General features: G+C 33.4%; 1 protein-coding gene across 1 annotated transcript in view; it reads left to right on the top strand.

The window, feature by feature from the left end:
* Positions 1-20,993, top strand: part of LOC147075951 (metabotropic glutamate receptor 1-like) — a 186,056-nt gene that overhangs the window by 131,231 nt on the left and 33,832 nt on the right. The window contains exon 5 of the mRNA XM_085942281.1: positions 18,044-18,285. Coding sequence (XP_085798407.1) covers positions 18,044-18,285 — 242 coding nt within the window. The remainder of the gene's footprint in view (positions 1-18,043; positions 18,286-20,993) is intronic.

Here is a 20,993-nt window from a genome sequence, read left to right as displayed (position 1 = left end):
TGACAATCCCGGGATCCCGGGACTGGTCCCGGGATTGGCATTTTTTTCCATTGTTTATATAAAAATTTTATATTTACAAATAACATTGATCAAATCGGTCAAAAATAAATCTATAATTTATACTATTTAAGACATTTATTGTTAATAATGTATACGTTCAATCTTGGAAATACACAAGTTTAACGGAGTAAATAATATTGTAATATAAATAATAAAATGAATGTAATAGGAGATTGCTGTTTCTGATAGTAAAAACTTAATGAATGGATTAGCTAGATTTAAAATAGTATAGCAAATAATCATGGCGTACTTATGGCCTTTCCGCTTCATAAATCTAATTAGTCAGCCAAATCTGAAACTGCCGTAAAACGTATGGATATCATGGTGGAATAACTTTGTTAATAGTGCGAAGCATTGTTTTTTTTCCAATCTTTCAATTTTTAATAATTTATGTGAAAAAATAAAATGAATCGGCAACCTACACATGGGGTATAAATCAAACTTCATTCAAACTAAGTTTATTTCTACTATAGTTATTTTTTATTGAAAGTATTTTTTTCTGTTATATTTTCGCTTTTATTTTATTTTCCATAAAAATTGATAAAAAAAATCAATCCCGAAATCCCGGGATTATATTTATCAATCCCGGGATTCATAGGTATCGAAAATAGCTCGGGATCCCGGGATTGGAATCGCTAGTCTCAACGAATCATTGTACAAAATTAAAGTGGTAGATAGCTCTCAGTGTCAGTGTGGACATCCCACTCAAGATCTTAACCACATTGTTTGGCAATGTGATGCCTATGACCAGGAGAGAGAGGTGTTAATGAATAAATTGGGAAAATGCAGGTTATACCCTCCTTTTACGATTAATTCGTTCCTGGTAAACCCAAATATTTCAGTTATGAAAATTGTACATGAATTTCTCCAAAAATGTAACGTAAATGTCTAGTGTATAGTGTAACAAAAATGTAATTCTGTATTATTAATAATGTAACTATTTATGCCTGTAGTTAAAAAAATGTATGTATACTTTTGTAAACCATTGTAAAGCAGAATAGCCTTCCATTCAGAGAAGAGCTCAATTGCTTCCAAATAAAGAAGAAAAAAAAACTATTTGGGAAACGCTTCTGTAGAGCAGCGCAGCACCCTTAACCTCAGCGATAGGTAGAAAGGCCACCAAATATCGTAGCCTGGGGGTCCGCTTCAAGATGTGGGGGCATGATTATCGGCTATTTTTAAAAGAAAATGCATCAAAAATCTTACACATACACACAAAGAGGTGATATCAAATTTTGTTAAAATTGGCAATAATCTTTTGTGATTTTGAATCTGTGTATTAACAATGGGTCGTCAGGATTTCCCCAATTTTTGGTTTCAACGTACATGCACTTGCTAATAAAAAGTTTTTGTGATGGGCTATTATTAAAGCATCCTTTCAACACTTTTCAATTACGATAAAAAATAAATGAATAATTTATGAATAGTGTTGGCAATATTCTTTACTAGCCACCCGGTAGTTACTTCACAAAGCGAAGAAAATCCCGGGATATAAAAGAAATCCCGATACAACAATGATAGGTCTTTATTAAAATCTTTATTACGTTGTAATTCGGTCTGTTACAATTCTCTGGGGACTTTGTGCTTTGTCCCCGCTAGAGGATATTGAGCAATAAAGGAAATTATTGAAGGTTAACCAGTGCTTAGATATTGTGTTAAATACTCACAGCAAGAAAACTGTAGAAGTAGATAGAACTTTGTCCGGTTAAATAGCCGGTGTATGTGGTTATTTATATACACGGCGTAAAATTGCTACGTAGGTAGGTACCTTAATTATCGGAACTAATTGGGGATGAAAGTACTCATTCCAGATTATGATAAATTATTAGGATCGTTGAAAAATAAAATATTAAACCTCCCAAAATAACCAAACATGCTGAAGAAACCTTTCTTCTGCCAGATGGAATCATTAAGCTTGCTCTCTCACACAGTAGCGTAACTAAAGGTGGCCGACCAGAGCATCTATTAAGTATTATATACACAAGACTGCTTTCGGCCGTTACGGCAGCTATCTAGGATATGTTTGTATTGAAGTATTAGCACTTATTATAACAATCACAATAAATTAGCCGTCTAAACAGTCTATCTCGCTCTAAATTTTACCACAGCCAAAAGAGTTGCTGTTAAAGCATAGCTCTTATTGTAACAATTACAACTAACTTATTGTAATTGTTACAATAAGTGCAAATACTTCGATATAAACCTACCCTAGATACTAGATAGCTGCCGTAGCGGCCGAAAGCAGTCTTGTGTATAGAATAGATGCGCAGTACAGCCCGGGTTTGGATTTAAAAGTGGCGTTTCATTGAACATGCAACAATAAGAATTAACAACTTTCGTGTGTGGAGAATCAGTTACAATTTAGTATTCAGAACAACTGGTCAAAGCAACGTATTCCAAAATAATGTTAGTAAACATAGTAAACAAAATGAAATTTTCGTATTGACGGGCGCCAACCACCCCCCCCCCCCCCCCTCCACCTTCGGAGGATCCAAACGTCATCATTTTTTATTAATCCTAATTGTTCACCAAACATTAGTGCAGTATTCTCAGATCACAAGAAAAATATAAAGCGACGAACCTTCCTTCAAAATAGTAAGAATATTAAAATTGCTTTATGTTTATCAATATTTCTGTGTATTTGTGTTTGAATAAGTGTTGAATAAGGGTAAGCCCAGTTAAAAATATATAAGAATTAATTAAAGGCCAAATGCCTAGTCATACTCAAATGCCGGCGCTCCATTGGCACGCAAGTCAGACGATTTACAGTCTTCGGACTTTTTTTTCGCGTGGAGCACCCCAGGTCTGCGGACTTTTTAATCCGCAGACCAGGCTCGTTGGATTTCAAACATGTTTGATATTTTACCTCTGAGTTGCCAGACTTTGTCCGTCGATCGCAATGCAAATTCGATTTGACATTAATACGCAATCGTTCGGACCGCAAAAAAATCTGTAATTGTTTTAAACATTTTCTTTGATTTATTTGTTAACTTACACATTATAAAATGAGAGATTTACCAATTATTTTTTTATTTGTATTTATGAAATTCATAAAAGAAAACGTAAATCTTGTGTTGTTTTCACTGCTATATTATTTTACGCAAGTCTACATATAAATAACACAAAATTATAGGATTATCGGAAGACATTACGATAATCGCAACTTTTGACTTTTGACAGCTCGACTTTTTTATTCGTTCGTTGATCACTACCAGAGCATAGACAAATCGGACGATTTATTGTCCTCGGACTTTTGGCTCGCCAATGGAGCGCTGGCATTAACATTACGCCATCAAATCGGCGATTTACTGAAAGTGAGCAAAATAAGCCACATATTATTTTTATTATTAATTCATCTTAGTCGACAACATCTCTGTATTTAACCATAAGACATTTATTTTTAAACACAATTAACAGTATTTTACTAGTTTGTAAAGAATCGAAATATTTTTCAAATGAAAAAATATCAGTTTTTTGAATAAACAGATGAAATTAATATAAATAATTTAAAATAAAACTTCTGTTATAAAACTACGTACAATATAAATTATAAATACGTACAGAATTCATTGGGGACGTTCAGTTATACATGTAGAATATTGCCATTGAAAACACTTCAATTCGACAGAAAAAACTTTTTAAAAATAGGTATTTAAGTACTTCTGAAATAAAATTGTATAATGGTGGTTAATAATTGATTCATATAAAATGTACTAAGTTCATGTAATTTTGTTTTACCTGTGTGGAATTTATATAACGGACTTTCTATATTATTATAAAGTTTGATTAAAAATATTTTTATGTACAATACCAAAAAAAAATATGTAAGTACTTAAGTTTAAACATTTACAAATATTGAAACACAATATAATCAGGATGTGCTGAGGTCCGTTCACTTGTGGATAATAGATCACTCAGCTTTTTATTCTCTTCTCAATCCCTAGTTCTCCATTGCCACGTACGTCCGCTGAACTCCTTGATCGACATGTCCGGTTCATTGCAACTTGGTTTTTGTGGTCTTTCCACGTTATGCCCAACGTGCATTATAACTATGTCTCATGCCACGTCGCTAAGTCAGCAATAAGTACCAATTATTTGGGTGAATGGAATATTACTTCTTCTTTCGTTGTGTCAGGATATCATAACTGAGGACCACGACCCGTGTAATTTCTCCTCAACGGGTTTATCTCACTTCTCTCGGTAATCTACCACACACCTGTGGCGACTGGAAGACCAATATATACCATCTGGGGCATGCAATATTTGCTTTAATATTGCATGTCTAAAAGACAAATCTGCGCGGACGACACAAGCGGACACTAACGATCCCAATAATTATGACCGTTGGACCCACAGAATAGATAATAAATAATATAATTCCGATAGGCTATATACATACCAATACAGAAAATTTTGACGCAGGGTTTTGAATGTGTGAGTATCCTACGAAAATGAAGTACGCATTATATACGTGCAATAGTGTGTGTAATACACCAATATTAAATAAGCGTCAATGCATAAACCGAGAGCAGTTGTCAGTATCCGACGTATGACGTATTATTGACACGTGTTTAAATTTATCCTGTATTCTTCCTTACTCGAGATCGGTTGCCTGCTTCTCCTTACCCGGTAGGTATTTCGGTTCCATTATTTCTGAGATCCCTAGTTGGACCACACGCCTTCGATAACCTATTGTGGATCCGATAGCTCGCAATAACACGTAGTTGATCACACGTAGTTATACCTGGAGGTCAGGTGTTTATTGCTAGATCAAAAGTGCAGAGTGTCTGGGTATGGTGAATGTCCCAAGAAAAGTGTGGAGTCCCTACGAGAAGCTATAAGTATCAGGCGTCGTAAATTTGAGACAGTGGGATCTCCTAGATTTTATTAACCCCGTCCCCTTAAAAATGAATAATAAATTATTTTGTATTTTTTTCGAAATGGACCCCCTTAAATCATTTTTCTACGTGCGCGCCTGGTATAAATACATAACAGTGTTGTGTTATAACTGCTGAAACCTTTCCAGTTTTTTCAGCAGACCACGCGATAAGATTTAAACCAATCAACACAATCACTGCTGACCGTTTAATTACCACATTTAAATAACACGTTAATTATATCTAATGGCCAAGTACTCCAACCGCGCCAGTTGCGGTGTCACTAAAGCGTCAATTACATTGAGCTTCTTTACGAGCTGTTTGTTGGCGAATTTACAAACTGCCTATAAAGTCGCTCTGTGTAATCATCGAATAAGCTAACAAGCAGGTTATAAACACTCTAACGAGAAAAGTTGAAAGCCGGTCAACTTTACACGCTACACGCCGGCGTGTGGGCCTACTACGTCTGCGCAGTAGAGCGCAGTAGCAACCTCCCGGTAAAAAAACGAACTACGTTCTGTCAAAATAGTCTCTGGCTTGTGGCTTCTCAGCGAATGGAAAGTTTTGTGTGTAATCATCAAATCGCAGTAGCTGAATCGACGGATTTTAAATTCGCCAACAAACAGCTCGTAAAGAAGCTCAATGTAATTGACGCTTAAATGAGTTAAGATTGTGAATAATATGCGACGTCTAGGCTTGATATATTGTGGTTTCTTCCAATAAAACCAATAAGTATTGTTTAAAGCGATCACCAATATTTTCGTTAATTATATTCTAAAGAGCACTGCCCGTACAACCTTTCCCCTTTCTTTGGTGTCGCGCCGGTCGTTTTTTGTACGGGCAACACTGCGGGCGAAATGAAATTATCTCGTTAACACAGATTAGCATTTAGAACGATTCCCCACAATTATGAGAAAATCAACGCTTTGTGTTAATTTTTATGTCGTCCGTCTTTTTTCACTCTGCGTTTTTTTTGTGTGTGGCAATACAGCGCCGTTCTTTTTTCAAGCAACGTCTCGGTGTTCCAATTTTGAATTCAAATTTAGTTACTTTTAAATTTGAATAACATTGTGATATGGATACTGTACCGGAGAAAATTAACATATAGAAGGCCAGATATAATTTATCATGAAACTCAAAATAATGCCCTAAGAAACCCTAAATATTTACATAGCAAGTATACAATATTTTCAACGCAATTTTCTTCCCCGTGGAGCATATAGCTACATACTAGAGATTCTACCAGTTTCTAGCTATGTAATAAATAAATATGTAAATCGCCGTTATAGTTATTTTGCGACCTTCCATCATCAATATTCAATAATCTTAGAGGCCCACCATGGACTGAAACCGTATGCGGTTTAGAACCGTTTGCCATACTAAACTTATGATTTCTGTTCATGGAAATATATTTTCACAAAGTATATTATAAGCATTAGATCTTGTCCGTTTTTATACCATACACTTACACTTACAAGCTTAGTGAAAATATATTTTCATGAACAAGAATCATAAGTTTTAGTATGGCATACGGTTCTAAACCGCATACGGTTTGAGTCCATGGATGGCTTCTAATAATGAGTATGGATGGCAATAGCAAAGGGTGGAGGTAGGCTGTTAAAATCCACCATAAATAGTGCACGTTAAACTTTGTTAGTAATACGTATCTGTTTTTATTGAACTAAGACTACAGTTTGCAGATGGTGTTGGTGAGTTTTTAAAAATCAATTAAACCCTACCTAACCAAACCACAATAGTTTTGGTATGCTTTGGGTGATCCGAAAAATTGTGCACACATTTTCATTCATACTTATTTGTTAAGAATGAGTATGGATGGCAATAGCAAAGGGTGGAGGTAGGCTGTTAAAATCCACCATAAATAGTGCACGTTAAACTTTGTTAGTCATACGTATTTGTTTTTATTGAACTAAGACTATAATTTTCAGATGGTATTAGTAAATTTAAAAAAAATAATAAACCCTGCCTCACCAAACCATAATAATTTTGTTATATTTTGGGCGATACGCCAAATTGTGCACACTTTTTCATTCATACTTACTTGTTTTCATTGGATCAAGAATACATATTACACATATTGTTGGTTCAGCCCTGCCTAAACGAAACTGGGTATAATAAATAAAAAAAAATATTTTATCTATGAATAATTTTATAATCTATAATTTTAGATAGACAATAATAATAGATAGACAAGTATTTTTTGACTATTATCTATTATGACTTGGTTTTCGCAGGTTTTAATTGAATTTAAAAAACTTACCAACACCATCTGTAAATTGTAGTCTTATTTCAATGAAAACAAATGCGTATGACTGACAAAGCTTAGTGTGCACTATGTATGGCGGATCTTAACAGCCTACCTTCACCCTTCGTCACTGGTATGTATGTCGTATAAACCGCATAACGTTCGCGTTTTTTTTTTTCAGGGCTCGGGCAACTTCGCGTAGACTCGTGCCAAGCTACGTGTATGCATATCCTATTGAGGAGGCGGTGACTATAATGCTAGTGTCTGAAATTAGTATTAACTTACAAATTCATTGCATCTCAATTCTCAATATGTAATAATATAATCAAGTACTCCATTTCGCTCTAAATCATTTAACGCTATCTCTTTGACCCGCGTTAAAAAAAGATATCGCGACAGTTCATATCCCGGGATAACTACCGGAATACGACATATCATATTTATCACTTTTTATTGATTTTGGATTTAAGTGATAATATATGTTAGAAGTTAGAATAGGTACCCTTGCATAAAGAATACTGACTTGCAAAAGGACGCTCTCTACCCCTACGACTCCTTCCATTGAGCATTATTTACCATAACGCGAAAAGATTAAGAGCGTAATGCAGAGTGGTCGACGTAAAGCGTCCGTTCTAACAAGAAAAACACGTCACATGTTCTTTCTCTCTTCCACTTAGGCGTTCTGATAAGAATGGTATAATATGTTTTTATCACTGAACTTAGGTTGTCGAAATTGACCCATTAAAGTTAAGCGTGTATCTTAGTGACTTACGTGCCTAAGTATGGCTCTGCATCTCGCTCTTATTGTTCACAATTATTGAGGATTATAATGCGTGGGTAGGAGCAATCGCTTTAAAAACTCCATTTTCAGGATTTGTAACGCCTTGTATTTAAATATGTCTCTCTTGATATTCTGTAGATCGCGATCTATTAAAATTCATCTACAAAGTTTCAACTTACAGCTGGGAGACATTTTTTCAAGGTCGTAAAAGGGCAGGGTCACTGGAGATCTTTTGTCAAAAAACAGCGCGGAAAAATTATAAACCCAGCATTAGTCGAATTTAAAAATATAAAATCGTAAAACTTTTATTGCCTCGAATAAAAACCGCAAAACTTTTAGAACACTTGATTCAATATAAGAGTTTAAGTGTAGGAATAAAATTTTTGCTCTACTAAATTTAATACAGGGTGACTATAAAAGGTATTTCTTTTTCTTGTCAAATATTTGTTGGTAAGACAGATAGAGAAATAAATTAGCTTTTCGGTATTCGACATTTGATGTTTTTTTTTCAGGTAAATTAATTTTATTTTTGAAGTTATACTTCTTTTGGCGCGTTTGGGAAATCAGATCACAGTGTATTTTTGGAGTGAGACATGTAACACATAATTTATTTTTTCACAAAAAAAAAACGCGCTCGATTGAATTCGAACCGCCGATTGTTCGGTTATCATCAGAACGCACTACCTTTACGCCACGGTATGGTACTGCAATAGTGACGATTATACAGTATAATATTATAGTTTAGAATTGTTCCGTTGCCTAGGCAGCGAATTTATTATTGTCGGCCATTTGCAATTCCTTACGTAAACAAACGATTAAACGTCAGAGTGACAGTTGGTACTTTAAAAATAAAAACAACGAGAAACCATTATATAATTTAGTAATATAAGTTAAAGTGTATAGAAATAAACCAACGGCGTTTCAATAAGCGGTCCCTTTTCTTGAGTGTGTAATTTAAGAAGATAATTAAGAGCTAGTCAAAGAATCTAGTTTATCACAAGTTTTTTCTTTGTTTTGTTACGCCAAAGACTTCTAACGCGCGTACATAAGTACACACACCGATTTTTTAAAATCATTGAATTGATTTATATTACAAATTCACAATACGGCATAACAATACGAATATGTAGTTAATAAAACATAAACAGTAAAATAATATGTATACTTACCTGATTATTAAAATTCTCCGTGTTAAAATGGTGGCATTATTTCGAAGCTTTTGCATTGATTACATCAAACTAATTTTAATTGTGTTGCTTTAACAATAATAAATCATCTAAAATAATCGACGGCCGCCTGGTAAATATAACTAGAAGTCTTTATTGTTTATGCTGGCGTTCACGTCACGTCTCTCGCGGACGAAAGCATTGTGTCATCGCGTTCGACTGTTGTAAGTTTTTAGTAGAAGGGAACGAGAGGAAATGCAGTGTTAATATGCTGAAGCGGGGGGGGGGAAACCGCACGCCAGCATATAGAATACGGGCTTTACATTTTGGTACACGTGAACATGCTTCATGTTCGAAATAGTCAATGTATGCAGTAGATAATTAACTTCAAAATACAATTCATTCAATTGTGTAGTAGGTATTTACTAAAATAGTGCCGGATTACTGGATATAAAAAATCTTTATCCCCCTCCCCCCAAATCATTCTCTTCAATATTTCAATGTTAATGTAGGTACTTACTATCCATTTTTTTTAAATTTCAAATCTCTTAATTAATAAATAACGCAATAATTTTCTCATAATTCCTTCGAAATTGAACAGACTAATCGCTTCTCTTCAATGACATTATTAATGGACAACGCACTCAGTACAGTAGCTAGCAAATAAATTCATTTGGGCGAACCCGTTCAAACCGACCCATTCCGCAGACCCAACAAAAAGCATCGGGAATTTATAGCAATATCACCTTTATTGTAAATGGCGTTAGAACAGATTATGCCATTCGGCAGACCCGACAAACAAGTGAGTGTCATTTTTTTCCATATGCTTCGTCCATATTAATGTCATTGCTTCTCTTATTTAACCGTCAGTATACCGGGTACGAATATACAAATTAAAAATAATCGATTTTTTTCAATTTAAAAATAACAACCAAATATTTTTTTTAATTACGTGATTTAAAATTAAATTATTATGTAAAACCAATGACGTTAATAAAACTAAAGAAGTGTTACCGCGCACACCGCGCTTGTTCCAACACCACTACACTACCGCATTAATTCATGATAAATTTATGATTTTTATTGATATATCTGCACGTTTAAATTTGTGAATTTGGCTGATTAAGTGAATTTAAAAATACGAATTTAAAAACTTCCAGTTTTTAACAGATCTGAGCAATGACAGTTTGCTATAAACGAATCTGCAATGAAAAATATCTTAATTTAGTCTCAATAACAATCGACTTCTAATTATTTTCATGTATTTATGTACGATATTTGAGATTAAGGTTTTCTTCATGAACTTTAGTTAAATATAACTTTTTATCCACCCTGTACTGTACAAACCTATATATTATTATTTCTATCTTGTCTCTTTGCTACGTCACGGGCAATAAACTTTATTTCTTAATTGTGGTTTTCGGATGTTGAAAGAATTAGAGCTGGGGAACAATGAATTATTAATGATTTTTTATGACACCGAAAATATTTGGGAAACTTTATTGAGGGAGATGTCTTTATGGCTTGTGCGTTATTCGCTGTGCAGATAATATAATAATATAGTTTATTACCAGCAATATAATAGAAAATGCATTTTTAACTTTATTAAGAACGTGTTAGGAAAACCAAAAAATATGATGTGAAACCATCATCGTTGCAAACTTAGCGTTTTTCTTGTCAGGTCTAGTATTTTTGAATAGGCATCTAGCTTGCAAATATTACATCTGACGTATGGCGTTAAATCTAGCGTTTTTCAATATGTACCTCAAACAGCTTAAACATTATACCAGATTTGTATAAAAATCAACATGTTGGCCTTTTCTACCTAACATAATAGGCCCTGGCCCAATTCAAATTAGCAATACCCGATGCGGGTAGAAGAATAGTTTTCAATAAGGCATCTTTCTCAGCCGGCACAATTTTCATTTGACTAGCAACAAGTAGAGTAGTTTGCGTGCCAAAGTCCTTAAATAAACCTCGATAGTAAATTCGTGATATCCATAAAGGCATCTAGGAAAAAAAATTATATATAGGTATTATGAATATGACATAATAATGACTAAATTTCTTACCTGCATTAGTTTTGTTTTCTATTTTATTATTGAACTATTTTTTGAATAGCTAGTTTCTAGACACTTTGAGTTTTGAGTAAATCTAGCATGTTTTTATGCCATCTGGGTTATTTTCTTACCCTATCTGGCATATTTTTGTGAATGACAGTTGGAACGGTCTAGGAAGATTTGGCACCGGGACAACTGGACGCCACGCAATTCGAAAATAAATAGACGTTAGGTTCTTATGGGTACTTTAAAAAAAATATTTAAAATTATTATTAACATTTAAATGATATTATTATTTAATAGTTGGTAATAATTTAAATACGCAGACGTAAATAATGATTTAATCGTGCGTATTTTTAAGTTCCAATGAAAAAAGAGTTTTTTTTATTTTATGTAAAGCCTTAGGCATGGTAATTTTCAATCCGCAATAAAAAAACATTATGAAAAGTAAAATGAATTAAACCTAGTAGTAGTATATAGAAACTGATTAAAATTCCTCGTCTACGTTATTTATACGTGTCTATGACAGTGAGGCGTCCAGTTGTCCCATCCCCCAGTTGGAAACACTGGAAACCATTTGGTTTTAATGAAAATTTTATTTAATTTCCATTTTTGTTCATATTCATAAATCGATACAATTTGTTTATGAAAACTGAAGTATGAATTGAATACTGTTGATTGTAATTTTTGAATTAATCTACCAAATACTCAGACTATGGCATACGTAAATCAATATAATATATTATGACATAATAATATAATCAGACAGCCTTAGCATGAAACTGTGGACACACCGGATAAAAGCACCATTTATAGCTTTCAATTTTAGGTAAGAATCACCTCCTCCAGCGATTATCTTGGATTTTATAACGGCCCTAAAGCTATACTTAACACTAAAGCCCTCACTATTGCAATGTTGGTATTTAAATACCTATACATTTTCAGGGATTTTCAGGGTCAAGGAATTGCAAATAGATAATTATTTTAAAATGCAACCGACTATCTATTCATTCAAAAAATGACATTTTAGAGGTTGAGATATTGACAACATAGTTATTTCAAGATGGCCACTATGAAATCCAATATGGCCGTCGGAGGCGGTGGTTCCTACCAACAATTTATTGAAAGCCATGTCCTAAAGTAGCATGTGGTGCCTTTGTAAGGCGTCTCCACATTTACCTCAATACTAACTTCACATACTCTACATATTACATTAATTTGGCTTACTCTGTCAACCACGCTTTCAGAATTCCAGCTTTGCTTGTTTTACTCCATATCGCTTATAGCTCAACTTATAAATAATAAAAAGTATCAGAGAGAGTATACACCCTTGCCGAAGTCCTTTTTGAACCTTAAACGAAACTGAATGTTGCCATTGATCATCCTTCATCCGAAACAATTAACCCCCATTCGACCGGGTTAAAATTAATATGTTTTCGCTCCATCGCAAATCTGTATCAGTTACCACGTTGTCGATAAGAAAAGGAGTTACCACGATAAATTATCAATTAATGTTTGTAACAAGAAACGATCCCAAACATTCCAGTATAATAGACCAGTGCTTCCCAACCGTTACTATTTAAATTATATTTTCTTTACTGCAAAATATGAAGGCTAAAAACATTTTCTTTTTTTAACCTATTTATTTCAAAAAAATAAATAATCGCTTATATTTTTTCTTAAAACAGTATACGTAGTTGTATTATAAATGCCCCAAAATGTTGTAATTTATCGAAAATTACAAGTTAATTGCAAACTCTAATAGAAAGTAACGAATATATTTTTACACATAATATAATCCATTAATAAAACTTCATTCATTAATTTATGGCACAACAACACTTGGCGGGTCTTGGCCTCCTTCGAAAAAATCCTCCATCCTGGACGATCCATCAACGACACTCTCCAGTTGCTTTGACCGAGCATTTTTAAATCTCCCATGCTGCAGTCCAGCCATATAAGTTTCGGCCGTCCAGGTCTTCTCTTTTCATCGGGGGTTATGTACATGATCCGCCTCGCCGGTATTTCCTCCGGCATTCTATGTAAGTGGCCGATCCAGCGCAGTCTTTGCATTTTCATATGCCACGTGATCTCTTCGCCCCCATAAAGTGTGTACAGCTCCTCATTATACCTTGACTTTCAAATTAATGAAAATTAAAAGTGTTATTATTTACGCTTTTGAATAAATTTTGCTATAATCACGGATATAAAGGATGACGTTACAGTATATTAATATGGTTATTGTGTGTTGATACTCGACAACTCCATAATTCGATGTGTTAAAAATGGCCAAAAATAAACTGAATTTTTATTGACCTCGAAAACCATTCAGAAAACGCCACTGTAAAGCATCAGACTGCCTGTAACCTTTGTGATAGGTAAGGGGCTGCTTCAAGATGTGGTGGCCATGGTGTCAGCGCATGCAGCGCTGTAACGTAGAAGACTATAGTAATAATAATATTATTATATAATAATAATATATATTATATAAGTTGGTCTATATAAGTTGTTTCCACTGCCATATTAAATGGATATCGACCAATATGTACCTACATACCTAAGGTAAACATAAAATAAATACCCTAATTAGGCACTCAATATTCATGGATAATAAAACTTTTCAACAGAAAGTATACTTACAAATAATTTAATACTTACATGATATTATATTATTATGAATATTTCTATAACAAGGCAGTATTTCTCAAATACGTTTTCTTAACTGTAACGTTTTACTTAAAATAAAATATTTTCCTTTTCTGTTTGTTGAAGAAGGGAAAACATTATCGGCCAACAAACGCCTCCCTTGAGAATTTTCAAGATCCGCTCTTAAATGTTCGACATACCTTTACTGGATCACGGTGCGGACATATATGTGGTGACCATATCCAGCATATCATTCTAGATTCGAAGAGTAATTAGTAATTAATAAAGTCATCCAAATTGCCAGAATATCTTCTAAAACCTATTAATAATTAATCTTGTTCATGGTTTGAAAAATATTCCCTATTATTTTAAGACGGTACTTCAGTGAAATGGCAAATAATTTCCAACTATAGGTGCGACGAAATTTTGGACTCGCTGGCAATCGGAGAGCGAAAGTCGACCTGTGGGCACGTCAATTTGTTTCGTGACGGCGAAGGGGGTATTAATTCTTAAATCGTGTAAAGATGACTAAAAAACGTTACCCATTTACTTGAAAAAGAAAACATGTCAATGAATATATTATTTTACTAAGAGAACAATAAACAGAACATTAAATAGACGCATGTTGGATTTATAGGACAAATTATATTTCGTTCGGCACGAGTCATTTGCACAATCGCGCATCGCCTAGCCATGATCTTTTTAGACCATGCCTCAACTGAGGTATAGCCTTAAGAAATAATACGTGGCGTTACTGCCAAAAGTTGGTAAGTCTCGTGTTATTGAGTAATTAAAATTTGAAGTTTGACATGCCTTCTAAAACCAGGCTTTATGCTAATTTCTCTGTGCTTTATATGTATGTTTCATACATCGGATGACCTTGAAATTTTCTTATAGAATACATATTATTTATATATAGACGCATAACCTGTGGTTAAATCCTTTATGGATGTCGCCAGAGATTGCTACCGTTGTGGAACAGCCTCAAGGGTTTCATCGTCGCGGCCGGCCCTCCCTCACCCAGCAGCGGTGCTACAGAAGCGATCTACACGCTGCAGGTCTGGGATGGCGGGAGGCGCACGAGTCGGCGATGGATCGAGGGAATTTGCGCGAACTTGTGCTTGCCCCAATGCTGGGTCGTGACAGGGTGAAAGAAGAAAGAAATCTAAATACCTAAATTATCGACTTGCCAACTTTTGGCAGTACTATGATATGCTCGTATAATTTAATAAATAACTGTTTATTCGGTTAAGTTTTTTTCATTCGTTTTACGAGTATATAGTATATTTATACGAGTGTACAGTATACGACGTATAGTTAATACGGTGCCTACAACTATCGACGTATTGAAACCAAAATTTGGCGATTAATTGATTTCGAGAAATGAATTGTCTTTTCACACCTCTAGATAGTTTCCTGTAAGGCTACGTGAAACGTATGCTAAAACCAGCAATATTTAACGCCATGGAAGTCAACATTGTCCGTATGCCTAAAATCATTTTATTGCAACGTTTTTATTAGCTCGTATTCTTATTTGTCCGGTGGTTGTTTGTCCAGTACAAATCTTGCAATCGATTTTTAACTAACTTCCCGACTAGCTAGACATTTGAAACTTTTAGAATATATCAGAACACGATGCCAATGCATTCTTTTAATACTTTTAGCCATCTTTAAGCGGAATTGAATTCATTTTCAGTTAATTCTGTTTTGTATGGAAAGTTATTTCAGAAAAATCCGTAAAAAGTATAAGACTATTATTGGTTGCTAAGGCGGTGGTCCTGGCAACTAAATTATTAATATATACGTGCGTTAATATGGAAATCAAAATGAAATGTTAAAATGACATTTCAGTATTCTATATTTGTTTGTTTGTTTTTTTTATTTACGTCATATCAAGTACAAGTTTGAGCATATTGAGCATAATAATTCAACAGAAAATTTAAAAACGTTGTATATAAAAAGTTTGTTTTATCTTGTAATTATTTAAATGTTAATGTCATGTAACAAAAAATGATTAATAGTTAATTTTGTATGGTATTTTTTACAATTTCAAGTTCTATTAGGCTTTAATACTATAAACACTATTTATAACGCATTCCACATAATATAATTAGTGAATATTGAACATACATAATTTTGAAAACACTCCTGAAAAAACCTTTTTGAAAAAAGGGTATCGCGCCCGCGTACATTGACCATAATGCTAAAGGAGTCATACTTATTAATTGAGTTAGCATTTACTTGGTAGAATTCCATTTTACAGGAAATGAAAATATAATTAATATTAAATTCTACAGGTTTTTAAAAGGTTTGTCGATAGCTATTTCGTTTGTAACACCATTATCAAGACTATTCAGATAGGCCGTTTGCCTTTGCTTAAATACTATACGTGTATAGATAGAGACAGAATACATTTTCTTATTCGTTCCAGCAATATTATGAATTTGTACACTTATTATTAATTGTAATATTATTAATACTTTGAAAACCCTAAGTGGGTTTTTTTTTTTTTTTCTAAAATGGATATCAAAATTTACAAAATTACTTTTGGATAATTCGCGATTAATTTCCAACTGTTCGAGTAAATTTAATTTTAGACATTTATTACATAAGTAATAATATAACGCCGGAATGTTTGCATAAAGGTCTAAAATTAAATTTACTCGAACAGTTGGAAATTAATCGCGAATTATCCAAAAGTAATCACATAATTAATGAAAATTTGGTAATGCATTCGTCGCCACTATTAAATATAATTTAAACACACGATTAAGACAATTATACTAATAAGATTTTAATTGATTAATAATGTCAATAAATAACCAAAGTACTCAAACACTGTAATTTTGATAAATTTTGTAAATTTTGATATCCATTTTAGAAAAAAAAAACCCCACTTAGGGTTTTCAAAGTATTAATAATATTACAATTAATAATAAGTGTACAAATTCATAATATTGCTGGAACGAATAAGAAAATGTATTCTGTCTCTATCTATACACGTATAGTATTTAAGCAAAGGAAAACGGCCTATCTGAATAGTCTTGATAATGGTGTTACAACCGAAATAGCTATCGACAAACCTTTTAAAAACCTGTAGAATTTAATATTAATTATATTTTCATTTCTTGAGTCATACTTAATTACGAAATTTTTTAACTAATAGCTTTTAATACTCACTGCAGCACTTTAGAATGTTACATTCTTAAATATTATGAATTATTCGTTGAATAAAAAAAATAGTTTACTAAATATTAGTGATTGTCTTAACTCGGCGACGAAGAATATTAATTATTTCGAAATCATAATAATATGTTATTTTTTATAACTAAAACATGGTCACTGCAACCATATCCAACCCAAAATAGTTGCCATCCGATATGCGAAGAATTTAGTGGATAATAGTTGGGAGGGGGCCCATTTAGATGATATCAAATATTTCGATGGCCGCTAGAATTGTCTTATAAAATAAAACACAATATCTATTTAGCTGTCGTTTATAGCTTAATCGCTGTATCTAACTTTTATGTCAACTGGTTACTACTCACTAAATTTATATTTATAGATTAATATGATTGAAATGCATTAGTGGCGAAGGGTGGCGGTAGGCTGTTAGGATCCGCCATAAATAGTGCACACTAAACTTTGTCAGCCATACGTATTTGTTTTCATTGAAATAATACTAAAATTTACAGATATATGGTGTTGGTAAGGTTTTAAAATTCAATTAAGCCCTGCGAAACCAAGCCATCATAGATATAGGCAAAAATACTCGTCTATCTATAAAATATCTAAAATTATTCAATTAAATCATACATAACTTTGGATATTTTATAGATAGAATAATATTATTAAGATTATAGTTTGGTTTAGGCAGGGCTTAGTGAATTTTAACAAATAAACCAACAATATGTGAAATATGTATTCTTAATCCAACGAAAACAAATAAGTATGCATGAAACTCAAAATATACCAAAGCTATTATGGTTTGGTTTAGGCTGGGTTTAATTGATTTTTAAAAACTAACCAACACCATTTGTAAATTGTAGTCTTTGTTCAATAAAAAACAAATACGTGTGACTAACAAAATTTAATGTGCACTATTTATGGCTGATCTTAACAGCCTACCTCCACTCTTCGCTACTGAAATGTATGTAGGTATGATAATTGTGTTATGTCTTTTCCAACAGTGACGGTTGGGCTGACCGCGATGACGTGGTGCAGGATTACGAGCCACAGGCCCACGGCAGCATCAGCATAAGGATCCACTCGCCCTACGTGAAGAACTTCGACGAATACTACCTAAGGCTGAAGCCAGTCAACAACACCAGGAATCCGTGGTTCAAGGAATTCTGGCAGTCCAGATTTGCCTGCCAAATGTATGAGGAGGAAATGGTTAAGTTCGGCGCTAAAGGCTTGCAGAATTGTACAGGTGAGGTGCTTTATTTTTGCTTGACAAATAATAATTATTATACATACTACCATTAACCATTAAATAGTATATACTGTAGCGCAGTTTTTCACAACTGGTGTATCGCGAGCAATTGGAAAGGAAGCCACAGGATTTCATTCCAGTGAAGCACAGCGAGGATTTTTTTAACGCAAATGACGTAATCGATTCGTCAGAAGGGGCATCGAAACACTTCAAACCAGTCATACAATATTGAAATTAACGATAATAATGAAGGCGGCTCTCGTGGTACAGTGGGTAAGGCGCTGGCCTTCCGCCCGAGAGTTCTGGGTTCGATCCCGGTGAGGACACAAACTTTTATGTGTTTTTCTCAAAGCCTGGGTGTTTGTGATTGTCCAAAATTACTAACAACCACCTTGTACGAAAAATCAAGGACATGGTCATTAATAATTCTAGAAAAAAAACGATTATAATGAATATGAAGTGCATTTATCACAAATTGTGTATAAAATAATATTCAAAGATTAATATAACCTCTCAAAGATATACGTACTTGCCAGGTACGTTACGTTGGTGGTTGGAATTTATGGTGTTTCGTTTTTTATCGTGAGGGCCTCAAAATCAGTTAGTGCATCGGGTTTTTAAGCTCCTAAACCCGCCATTTGGGAAGTTTAAATAAAGGTTACTAAGACTAATTTGAATCCGCGATACATAGCTATATAGTTTAATTTAACAATCACATACATTCGCAGACAAAGTAAAACATCAAAAGACGACGCATTTTTTGTTTAAAAACAATGCTGACAACATAAAGAATATTGTATTTCTAATTAAACAACTTCTTCCGCATGGAATACGGGGATAAAGTAGAAAATGAAGAAAAAAATTATTTTTTTAAAACAATGAGATAGACAACGCTTGGATCTAAACTTACACATTTTCCTCGCTCCTCGCATGACCACTCCACCATAGCTATTACTAAGCACGCGCGATCGACAGTGGCTGAATGTAGGCTCGTGTGCCTCTACCTGCACATTATCTTACCACTCACTTATCACTCAATTCAACCTACCAGTAATGAATTGTTAGTGCGTTATTTTCGAGAAGATTTATCTTAACTGATTGTGGTATCGAGATGAAAGTTTACTAAATTGATACAAGCAATATGGTTTACAATTAGTGCAAGTTTTATTAATATTGGTCAAGTTGTTTTTGAGTTACAATTAAATTAACAATATACAGATAATAATTAAAACCTGTATTACGTTGTGCTTGGGTATTATAAAAATAGTCAAAACGCTCATCAAAAACATTGAAATAATCGACAGACAATTATTTTATAATTAGTATTTATATTCAACCATACTAAAATCGATCTTTAATCGTTATAAAATATCGGACGATATTATTTAAAGATTCTCTGTAAAAAAAAGCTTCTGTCAAAATAGTGAAAGCAGAGAAACTTTTTGTTGAAGCCCATCTTAAAACTTTGTTCTGTGAAAACATTTCTAGTGTAAATTTATGTAAATAGAGTAAAATGTGTCGCCGTGGAAATGTAGGTAAACTGAATGAATTAACATCAGAAATATATTAATAAAAGCTTCCCGAAAGCTTTCCACTTTGTGTATAAGTTTTTCATCTCGTGTGAAGGAATTGGATCAAAATTCAGTTTTGATACAGACAGAGCTTTTTTTCTAAAAAAAAAGTGTTTTTTTTCACGTCTTTTAATGCTGTTTTCAATCAGTATGTCAACAGAAGTTTCAAAATAATATTTTGGATTCTGTTGCATACGATATTTTAAAAAAGAATTATAATAATTACTTACTTAAAAATTCTTTATTCATATTATAATGTTGAGACTTTCACTATTGTTTATTATGATAATAGATTTTTGGGTTTCCATCGCGTATTTTTGCTCGTTGCAGAAGCCATTCTCAAGAGAATTCTCTTTCGACACCTATAAGTACAACATTGGAGTCACAATACTAAACTATTCTAACAAAAATGCAACTGCAGATTTTGCACTATTTTTAAAACTAAATTTGCTTTCTCAATAATCCTTGACCATGTCCGGTCCTAATAGGATCATATGGGTATCCACAGAGTGGAGGTTCGTATTAATACATTCACTGCTGACCAGTTAATTACTTTTTAATTACCACATTTAAATATCATGTTCATTATATCTAATGGCCAACTACTGCAAACGCGCCAGTCGCGTTGTTAGCACTAAATGGTTTTTTATGAGAAATGGATGTTAGTCATTTCCTCAACCTATTAAGCCCATACTCTGACTCCAAACAAAAAAATGGAAAAACAATATGTGTATTTGGCAGACCGAGGATTCAAACCTGTTAACTACGACATTATAAGCCAACGCGTAAGCCGCTCACATAAGATTTTAAAACTAATTTAATAACATACTATATTCATAATTGGTTTGTTATATATTTTTTTATTGACTTAATAGGTATGTGATATAGTTTTTATCTACTTTAGTGTATTGATTTGTTATATAAGTTAATTGTATTCGTTGTCAGTGTATATTTGCCTTTTGGCGAGTGTACATAGTGCCTGAAGATGCAGAAAGGCGAAACCCGGGCCGCAAAAATGACTCAAATGGAATAGTACAAAACATTAATCCTATAAAATTTAAATTCAAATTTCATCAAGTACCTTCGGTCGGTACTATTAATATAATAATAAATAAGTAGTATTTAATAATTTTT

Source organism: Rhyacophila brunnea, unplaced genomic scaffold (genome assembly GCF_057557595.1).
Source record: "Rhyacophila brunnea isolate RB1 unplaced genomic scaffold, BYU_Rbru_1.0 scaffold_14, whole genome shotgun sequence".
Taxonomy (NCBI): domain Eukaryota; kingdom Metazoa; phylum Arthropoda; class Insecta; order Trichoptera; family Rhyacophilidae; genus Rhyacophila; species Rhyacophila brunnea.
Note: the sequence above shows the minus strand (reverse complement) of the source record. Positions and strands in the feature narration are given on the sequence as shown.